This window comes from Elephantulus edwardii, unplaced genomic scaffold (genome assembly GCF_000299155.1).
Source record: "Elephantulus edwardii isolate Elephantulus edwardi_28Jun2011 unplaced genomic scaffold, EleEdw1.0 scaffold00352, whole genome shotgun sequence".
Taxonomy (NCBI): Eukaryota; Metazoa; Chordata; class Mammalia; order Macroscelidea; family Macroscelididae; genus Elephantulus; species Elephantulus edwardii.
Window position 1 is genome coordinate 1,016,465 of NW_006400102.1, and position 10,915 is coordinate 1,027,379.

At 44.0% G+C, this 10,915-nt stretch overlaps 1 protein-coding gene across 1 annotated transcript in view; it reads right to left on the reverse strand.

Annotated features, from left to right (window-relative positions):
- WNK2 (WNK lysine deficient protein kinase 2) overlaps positions 1-10,915 on the reverse strand; it is a 527,139-nt gene that overhangs the window by 209,140 nt on the left and 307,084 nt on the right. The window contains exon 20 of the mRNA XM_006901945.1: positions 7,823-8,348. Coding sequence (XP_006902007.1) covers positions 7,823-8,348 — 526 coding nt within the window. The remainder of the gene's footprint in view (positions 1-7,822; positions 8,349-10,915) is intronic.

Below are 10,915 nucleotides of genomic sequence, written 5' to 3' on the forward strand. Positions count from 1 at the left end.
CCCTGTTGTAGAATGGGTCTGACATCAGGGCTGGAGTATGACAGAAAAAAATGGATAAATTATGTATATTCTATTGAAACAGATGAAGGAAAGAACAGATTAGAAGTGATATATGATTGAGTATTATGGTTAGCACAGGAATCCAAAATTAAGGTTGCATAGAGAAGTGTACTCGGGTGGGGGTTGGGGGGAAGGGATATGGGAATTGTATACTAATGAAGGAATATTTTCTTTTTCTCTTCAGAGGGGGGAGTGAGCTGGTGGGGAGGAGTGGGCAGGGAGAAAAGTGTGGCAATGAATGAATGGAAATCCAAAACCTCTGTAAATGTCTATTAAAATTAATAATAAAAATGGAGCAAGGATATGAACAGAGAGTTCTCCGAAGAACATTCTGATAAGTGTATGAGGGAATGTTTTTTCATATGCCATTCAGTGGATAAATACTCCATGCTGATGGGGTAGGGCTCCACCTTATAGAGACCCTTCATCATGTTTCTGAGTTTGTAGTTTGTAACAGGGGGCAATTGCCTATCTTCTTCAAATGGATGGTGGATTCGAGCAGCCTTTGGGTTAGCAGCACAACTCCCATCAGGCATTCACTCATTCTCTCATTTTCATCACGTAGGAACCAATCCACAGCTGACCTTCTGTTGGATTTGTGAAGTGGACATTAAGGAGCTGAGCAGAAGATTTCAAAAGGCAGTTTGGCAAGACAAAGTAAAGCATTAAAGTGAAATATGCAAAGAGCTGGTGTAAGAAAATCAAAGGGGCAGAACTCACACAGCATTTCTTAAGCTCACGGAACTGAAGAAGAAATTCAAGCCTCGAGTTGCAATACTTAAGGATGCTTTGGTCAGAATGTTAAATGATCCTAGAAATATTAGAATAATATGGAAAGAGTATACAGAGTCATTATATATACCAAAAGGAATTGGCAGACACAGAAATTTTATGAAACAACATCTGCGGAAATGAACAAAGAAGTTCAAGCTTCTTTGAAATAACTGGCTAAAAATAAGGCCTCAGGAACTGATGGTATACCAACTGACATATTTCAACTAACATGCTGTCCAGATGTGCTCCCCAAGTTGTATCAAGAAATCTGGAGGACAACGACTTGGCCAATTGACTGGAATAGATCTATATTTGTTCCCATTCCAAAACAAAGGTGATCCTACAGAGTATGGAAATTATAGAACTATCGCATGCAAGCAAGATGCGGCTGAAGATTATCCAAAAATGACTGGAACAGCACATAAACAGAGAACTACCAGAAGTGAAGTCTGGGTTTAGAAGGGGTTGTGGTACTAGGGATATTGTAACCAATGTTAGATGGATCTTGGCTGAAAGCAGGGAGTACCAGCGGAATGTCTATGTTTCATTGATTATGCAAAGGCATTTGACTGTGTGGATCACAACAAACTGTGGCTAACTCTGAGAAGAATGGGAATCCCAAAATACTTGATCGTGATAATGTGAGATCTATACTTGGACCAGGAGGCAGTCATCAGAACAGAGTTAAGGAAACACTGTTGTTGTTCTTATGTGCCATCGAGTGGCGTGCGACTCATAGTGACCCTATGTACAAGAGCCCTAAATGCCGTTCTATCCTCTGCCAACCTAGTCATCTCAAGTGCACTCATTCTCATCACTCCAGTCACAGAATCGATCCATGTCATTGAAGGTCTTTTTCTCCTGCGCCGCTCCTCTACTCTGCCAAACATGGTGTCCCTCTCCAAGGACCAGTCCCTCCCTCCTTGTAACATGCCCAAAGTATGTCAGACAAAGCTTCAGAATCCTTGACTCCAAGGAGCATTCTGGTTTCACCCTCTCTGGGTCAAACCTGTTTGTTCTCCTAGCAGTCTATGGTATATTCAACACTCTTCTCCAACACCACAGCTCAAAGGTGGCAATTCTTTTTCTGTCATCCCTATTCACTGTCCAAATCTCTGATGCATATCATGTAATTGCGAAGACTATAGCCTGGATCAGGCGCACCTTAGTCTCCACCCTGACGTCTTTGCTTTTCAGTCCTCTTGAGAGGTCCCTCACAGCTGACCTTCCCAATGCAATTCATCTCCTGATTTCCCAGCTGCTGTTACCAAGAGTGTTGGCTGTGGAGCCAAGCAAACTAAAACTGTTAACTATCTCAATCTCTTCACCATCCATACTGATGCTGCCAATTGGCCCAGTGGTGAGAATCTTTGTTTTCTTGGTGTTGAGCTTCAATCCATATTGAAGGCTGCAGTCCTTGAGCTTCTGCAGCAAGTGCCTCAGGTCCTCCTCAGTTTCAGTAAGCAGGGTTGTGTTATCTGCATAATGCAGGTTGTTGATGATTCTTCCACCAATCCTGATGCCACATTCCTCCTCATACAGCCCAGCGTCTTGGATGATCTGTTCTGCATACAAATTGAAAAGGTATGGAGACAAATACATCCCTGATGGACCCTCTTCTTGATTTTGAACCATGTAGTGTCTCCTTGCTCTGTTCTGATGACTGACTCTTGGTCCAAGTATAGGTTTTGCATTACCACAATCAAATGTTCTGGGATTCCCATTCCCATTCCCTGACTCAGAGTCAGCCAAAGCATGTTGTGATCCACACAGTCAAAAGCCTTTGCATAGTCAATGAAGCACAGATAGACATTCTTCTGGTATTCTTTCCTTTCTGCCAAGATCCCTCTAACAGTAGCTATAATATCCTTAGTACCATGACCTCTTCTAAATCCAGCCTGCACATCTGGCAGTTCTCTGTTGACATATTGTTCCGAATGTTTTTGGATAATTTTCAGCAGAATCTTGCTTGGATGTGATATTAATGATATTGTTTGATAATTTTCACACTCTGTTGGGTCACCTCTGTTGGAATGGGAACAAATATTGATCCATTCCAGTCAGCCAGCCAGCTGGCTGTATTCCAGATTTCTTGGTAAACTTTGTGAGCACATACATGCAGGGCAGTGTCTGCTCGTTGAAACATGTCAATTGATATGTCGTCAACTCCTAGAACCTTGTTTTTTGCCAATTCCTTCAGAGGAATTTGAACTTCCTCCATCACCATAGGCTCTTGCTCATGTGTTATTTCATGAAATTCTTCTGTGTCATCCAATTCCTTCTGATACAGTGACTCTGTGTACTCCTTCCATCTTTTTTTGATACTTCCTGGATCATTTAAAGTTCTACCCAAAGTATCCTTAAGTATTGTCACCTGTGTTTTTCAGCTCCTTCAGCTTAAGAAATGTTGAGCGAGTTCGGCCCTTTTGATTTTCTGACTTCAGCTCTCTGCACATTTCATTATAGTATCTTGCTTTGTTGTCCTGGGCTGCCTTTTGAAATTTTCTGTTCAGCTCTTTAGTATCTTGGTTTCTTCCTTTAGCTTTGGCTTCTTGGCACTCTAATGCAATATTCAGAGTCTCATCTGACATCCCTCTTGGTCTTTTCTTCTTTTTCAGCCTTTGTAATGATCTTTTGCATTCTTCATGGATGATTTTCTTGATATCCTCCCAGAGCTAATCTGGTCTACGCTCATTGGTGCTCAAGGCCTCAAATCTATTCCTGAGATGATTTTAAAATTTGAGTGGGACAGACTTAAAGTCAAATTTTGGTTCCTGTGGACTTTATTTAATTTTCCTCAACTTCAGCTTGAACTTGCATATGAGTAGTTGGTCTGTCCCACAATCAGCACCCGGCCTGGTTTTCAATGCTGATATTGAGCTTCTCCAGCGAGTCTTTCCACAAATGTAATCGATTTGATTCCTATGCATACCATCAGGTGAAATCCACGTGTATAGCTTGTGTTTATATTTCTTATAAAAGGTATTTGCAATGAATAAATCATTTAATGTGCATAACTCTATTACACTGCATGGTTCAAAATTGGAAAAGGTATACACCAGGGATGTCTCCGATCTCCATACCTTTTCAATCTTTATGCAGAACAGATTACCTGGGAGGCTGGGCTCTATGAGGAGAAATGTGGCATCAGGATTGGAGGAAGACACATCAACAATCTGCATTATACAAATGGCACAACCCTGCTTGATGAAACTAAGGAGGATGTGAAGTGCTTGCTGTGAAAGGTCAGGACCTGCAGTCTTCAGTATGGATTGAGGATCAATACCAAGAAAACAAAGATTCTCACCACTGGGCCGATTGGCAACAGCATGATGGATGGTGACGAGATTGAGACTGTTCAGAGTTTTAGTTTGCTTGGCTCCACAATCAACAGCAACCAAGAAATTAAAAGATATATTGCGATGGGAAAGACTGTGGTTAGATACCTCTCTAAAGTACTGAAGACTAACGATGTCAGTCTGGAGACTTAGGTGCGCCTGATACATGTCATAGTCTTTTCAATCACTTGCTATGCATCAGAGAGCTGGACAATGGCTAAGGATGATAGAAGGGGAATTGATGTCTTTGAGATGTAGTGTTGGAAAAGAGTATTGAATATACCATGGACTTCTAAAAGAACGAACAGGTTTATCCTATAAAGGGTGAAGCCAGAATGCTCCTTGCAGGCAAGGATTCTGACTTCGTCTGACATAATTTGGACAGGTTGTAAGGAGGGACCAGACCTTGGAGAGGGATGTCATGCTTGGGTGTGTGGAGGGACAGTGCAGGAGAGTAAGACCCTCGAACAGATGGATTGATATAGTCACTGGGGTAATGGCGGTAGGTGTGTTGGAAACAATGAGACTGGCACAGGATAGGGCAGGGTTTAGGGCTGTTGTACATAGGGTTGCTATTAGTCACAGGCGACTTGACGTTACATAACAACAACAACGACGACAACAAAAATCAAGGGAGAAGATTGTTCATATTTCTCCTGATTCACACTGACAAAAGCAGTGCAGTCTGTGGGTTAACAGCAAACATCCATGTGAATTATGCCACCAGAATCCCCTTCCACCCACCATAATTCCTCCTCCTTACTGCTGTTGAGGTAGAACGAACATAGAGCTGATCCTCTAGTGGGTTTTCAGAAGTTGTAAATCACATGGGAGGAGACTACCCTTCTTGGGAGTGTAAATCTTTCCCCATTAGGTCATCAGAGAACCCTAGAACTATTGCTGAAATGTAAATAAAAATAACAATTAGATATCATCTCACCCCATTCTAGGAAAGTTTATTAAGACAAGAAAAAGAAATGCTGCTGAGGATATGGAAAGACTAGAACCTTCATTCACCATTGATAGAACTGTGGAAACAGAGAAGCCACTGTATAAAATGACATAGTTTCTCCTTTAAAAATTAGAACTAGAAATGTTATTTTTGCAGCAAATTCCACTACTAGACGTTTATCTCAAAAAAGTAAGAGCTAGGAGAAGAAGAGATGTGCACACCAAAGGAAAAACAATCTATGGTGCACACATTCAATGGACTACTATGCAATGCTAAAGAACAAAGAATTCTGGAAATACTGCATAATGGGGACAAACTGGAAGACATTATGCTGAGCAGAACAAAGCAGGCACAAAAGGACAAATAGTATGTGACCCTGCAATTATAAAAGAGCTAAGGAAAAGCATGAAATATACTTTGATGGCTGACAAGAATGGAAGAGGAAACTGAAGAGCAAGGATAAAAACCTGCGAAGAAGAAAATTCTGATGTTATCTTGAACACCTACCAGATCTGTTTTAGAAAAACAACTTTCTTTAGCCAATTAAAAAAAGAAAAACCAAACCACAGAAACAAAACACCTGCTTTTCTGCCTGCAAATGCTGGAGAAAACCAGAAAAATGTTGTTACAATAGATGAGGTCTTGGGAAGAAAAACAAAGTATGAGATGGTGGAAACATAGGGGACAGTGAATAACCTGAGATACTGAATTCAGACTAACTTCAGGGCAACATTCTGCTTCCAGGCATGATGTACTCCCTAAAGCTCAGACTGGTCGCTATTTAGTTCCTACACTCTCCTTTGGGGACACTGTTGGGAGCCTGACTGTAACACAACTTCCACTCCAGGAACCATTCCCTTGCTTGCTCCTAGGGCATTGTGTCTAGCATGAGTTTGAGCCAGGCACCGGGATTCTGAGATCCTGGAGGAAGGTCACAGGCTCATGTCCCACCCCTGACTCTGCTGTTCTAGGTGGGCTCAGACATCTGTTTTTGGACAGTCTCCAATGCTTCAAATGTGTGCTGAAGCTTGAGAACCACTACATACCTGCTACTGGATATAAAGAAGCCTCTTCAATTTAGTTTCAAATCTTCCCTTCCCCTTTTCTCAAGCAAGCATTCCCTGACTCCTCTATAGCTATAAGAGAAAACCTGAACTATTTATGCTGGCCTGCTCCTTCTTGAATCTAGACTGATATGTTTGTTTTCCTTTTAGGTCATTCTTGTGAGTCATGCTTTCCCAGCCGAGGGCCCTGTCACCATGCTCCCAGATATGCAGACTAGCCACTTTACTCCCATGCAGGCTATAGGCTGTTCAAAGAGTACAGTGGGTACCACTACATCCCCTCTCCACTCTCAGTAGCCAAAACAGCCATGGTTCAATGCCCAGACCTGCTTCTGACTGGACCTCGAACTCCTCAGCCTCACCTTCCAGTGAGACAAGCCCACGTGAAGTCCCGGGCAGGAGCAGTGGAGGTAGGGCTATTATGGAGGGGGCAGGAAGACAGGGAGGGTGGTGCACCTGTTTCAAGTTGTGCCCATTTTGGACCTCCCATTGATCTCACTTAACCACACTAAACCCTCATGTGTGTCTCTGACAGCAGTGGTCGTATATATCAAGCACTTCCTCCCTGGTGTCTACACCCCTCTTAGGTTTCCCTGAAACACTGGGACATCTGGTGGCCTGCAGATCCATGGGAGAAGGATGGGCGATCTCCTCCCATGTGATTAACTGTCTCTGAAAATCCACTGAATGGCCAGCTGTGGGTCGATTCTGACTGATGGTACACAACAACAGCAGGAAAATGAAGAATGGTGCTGGTTTGGTGGCTGAGTTTTTACCTTCCCTCAGGAGACCCAGATTTGATTCTCAGCAAGCATATTTCAAGCACTGCCACTGTCTTTCAGCAGAGCATTTCATGTTGCTAGAATGCTGAACAACAGAGTTTGCAGACTAAAATAGATTAGAAAGCATGGCCTGGTGATATTCCAAATATCAGCCAGTGGAAACCCTGTGGAACACACAGCCCAAATCTACAGTGTCACCATGTGATGGCTGTGACTCCAAGGCAGCTATGGGGGAGGGGAGCACAGACACTGGCTGATTCCAGTCACATACTAAGAAGGGGGAGGGGGAACCAGTGCCTTCTACTTGTTCTTTCTTAGCCCATTTGAAGGAAAGCCAGGTCAAAAGCACTTCATTCTAAAGGAAAGGTGCTTTTCTCTCACTGGTGGATTCAGTCTCCACTATACCTCAGTAACTGCTTCTTGTCCCTATAGACAGTTCAGGGGCATTTCTCTCTTCCCAGTTCCTACACCACTGAAGGATGGGAAGATTGAAGTATGAGGGCAAGGAGAGGAAATATGCTTGGACAATACTCAGACTTCATAGCAGAGGTGCCCAGGGGGGTCCAGCGAGGAGTGGTTAAACCATAAGAAGAGACTCAAACACAATTGGGACTTGGCCAGAAGGCAGAGATCATGAACCTCTCAAGTCCTATGAGTTCTTCTTGCCACCCTGATCCCTAACCCACCTGCCTGAGTTGAACACCTTCCTGACAGTCCAGAAGTTCCTCCCACATCCCCCATATGCCTTCCTGACTATCCCAGAGCCCCTCCTTCACCTCCTCCACCTCATGTACCTTCCTCACAGTTCAGAAACCCCCATCCAGCAGCCTGCCCCACCACAAAGACACTTACTTCTCACGCAGGTTCTGCAGTTCCTTTTTGATGTCAGTGTCCTCAAACTCGGAGTCATTGTCACTGCTGATGTAAGATGACTGGGAGTGGAAGGAGGTGACACTAATGGTGGGGACCTTGATGCCAGGCCGGCTGGGCATGTCTGGGCCCAGTGACCCAGTCTTTGAGGATCTATGTAGGAAGGCTGTGGCTTTCCGGACAAAGTCACTGGCCACACCACTGCTGCCGGGCAAGGAAGTCTGCTTCTGAACTGGGGGTCTCCTCTGTGGACTTTCATCCCCAGAGTCAGTGGACAAAGGCTCACCGGCCCCAACCTCGATGGAGGAGGCGGTGTGCACACGCCTCACTACCAGCTTCATATTGGAACTGGTAGGAAGTGCATCAAGGTAGACATCAGGCGGGGCTGAGTAGCGCAGGCCAGGGGAGGCGAGGGTCCACTCATCTTGCATGCTGACCACTGAGAAGCGGCCCACAGTCTTGGCTGGTGAGCTGCTACCCTGCTGCTCTGGCCTCTCCTCCAGACGGCCTTGTGTACAAGGACCAGAAGCATCACCCTCTGTGGCCAGCAACCATGGACAGTGCTGTTTAGGCTCAGGGGTGGTCTCCATAGGCTCCAAATGTACGGGGATGACTGAAGCTGAAGCATCCTTAGGATCAAGCCAAGAAAGAAAAGATTCATGTTAACCCCATGGGAAGCAAGCCCAAGTGACTCAGTTGCACACTTCACCCAAGGTCTCTTACCTTGAGGGGCGTAGGTACAATAGCTGAGTCCAGAAATGCTCCTCTGCTGGGGTCCTGAGTGTTGCTGAGGGATGACTCTGTACACAAATACCAAGAAATGAGGGGAAGTGAGAGCAGAAAGCCTGAGGAAGATGATAGCATGCCAGGCAGTGGCCAGCACAACTGTGGTTGTGGAACCCAAAGCCCCGCAAGGTACTGGGGATAGGCCTCTCATTGATCTGGGACTGTTGGTGTTTTCTTATCTGGAGAGTAGATTAAACCTACCAACAGAGTGTCGATGCTAATATCCATGTCAGAGCAGAACTATACTCTCAAAGGGACCAGTAGGCTTCATGTTTTTCCATTCAGCTACTTTGGGGAAAACACTGCATGACGGGAGAACAAATATACAGGTCCTTCACAAAACATTGCTATACTTCTGGTCATTATATAGTTACAACAACCTAACATCAGCTAGAAATCTGGAGGACAGCCAGCTGGCCAACTGAATGGAAAAGATTGATATTTGTTCCCATTCCAAAGATAGGTGACCCAACAGAGTGTGAAAATTATTGAACAATATTACTAATATCACAGGCAAGCAAGATTCTGCTAAAAATTATCAAAAAACATTCGGAACAATATGTCAACAGAGAACTGCCAGATGTGCAGGCTGGATTTAGAAGAGGTCGTGGTACTAGGGATATTATAGCTACTGTTAGATGGATCTTGGCAGAAAGAAAAGAATACCAGAAGAATGTCTATCTGTGCTTCATTGACTATGCAAAGGCTTTTGACTGTGTGGATCACAATAAGCTTTGGCTAACGTTGAGTCAGGGAATGGAAATGGAAATCCCAGAACATTTGATTTTGGTAATGCAAAATCTATACTTGGACCAAGAGGCAATCGTTAGAACAGAGCAAGGAGACACTACATGGTTCAAAGTCAAGAAGAGGGTCCATCAAGGATGCATTTTGTCTCCATACCTTTTCAATTTGTATGCAGAACAGATCATCCGAGATGCTGGGCTGTATGAGGAGGAATGTGGCATCAGGATTGGTGGAAGAATCATCAACAACCTGCATTATGCAGATGACACAACCCTGTTTACTGAAACTGAGGAGGAACTGAAGCGCTTGCTGCAAAAGGTCAAGGACTACAGCCTTCAATATGGATTGAAGCTCAACACCAAGAAAACAAAGATTCTCACCACTGGGTCAATTGGCAGCATCAGTATGGATGATGAAAAGATTGAGATTTTAGTTTACTTGATTCCACAGTCAACACTCTTGGTAGCAGCAGCCAGGAAATCAGTAGACGAATTGTACTGGGAAGATCAGCTGTGAGGGACCTCTCAAGAGGACTGAAGACCAACGAAGTCAGAATGGAGACTAAGGTGCTCCTGATCTGGGCTATAGCCTTTGCAATTACGTGCTATGCATCAGAGAGTTGGATAGTGAATTGGGATGACAGAAAGAGAATTACTGCCTTTGAGCTGTGGTGTTGGAGAAGAGTGTTGAATATATCATGGACTGCTAGGAGAACAAACAGGTTAGTCTTGGAAGGGTGAAGCCGGAATGCTCCTTGGAGTCAAGGATTCTGAGGCTTCGTCTGACATACTTTGGGCATGTTGCAAGGAGGGACTGGTACTTGGAGAGGGACATCATGTTTGGGAGAGTGGAGGGACGGCGCAGGAGAGGAAGACCCTCGATGAGATGGATCGATATTGTGACTGGAGTGGTGAGAATGAGTGTATTTAAGATGGTGAGGTTGGCACAAGATAGAATAGCGTTTAGGGCTTTTGTACATAGGGTCACTATGAGTTGCATGTGACTCGATGGCACATAACAACAACAAGAATATCAACTAAGAAAAGATTCACATAATATCAAGAAAGAAACAATCTGCCTCAGTCATCATGAAAAAATAAAATAACTCTTCTTCTAAAAAAGCAGACCCAATCAATACCCTGGATAGAACCATAAGAAATACATTGATGAGGAGAGCAAGAGAAGAAGATTCAAATGATGGAAGAAACAATGGAAATCATTAAGAGAGCAAATACCACTGGGAATATACCCCAGAGAGACCATGCCTGCCATCCAAGCAGATATATGCACACCCATGTTTACTGCAGCTTTGTTTACAATAGCAAAGAGTTGGAAGTAGGCTAAGGGACCATCAACAAACGAATGGATAGAGAAGCTGTGGTATATCCACACAATGGAATACTTCGTAGCATTGAAAAATAAGGAACTCATGCAATATTATTCAAAGTGGGTGACCCTGGAGGACATTATGCTGAGTGAAATATCTCAGTCACAAAGGGACAAATACTGCATGGTGCCACTGTTGTAGAATGGGTCTGACAT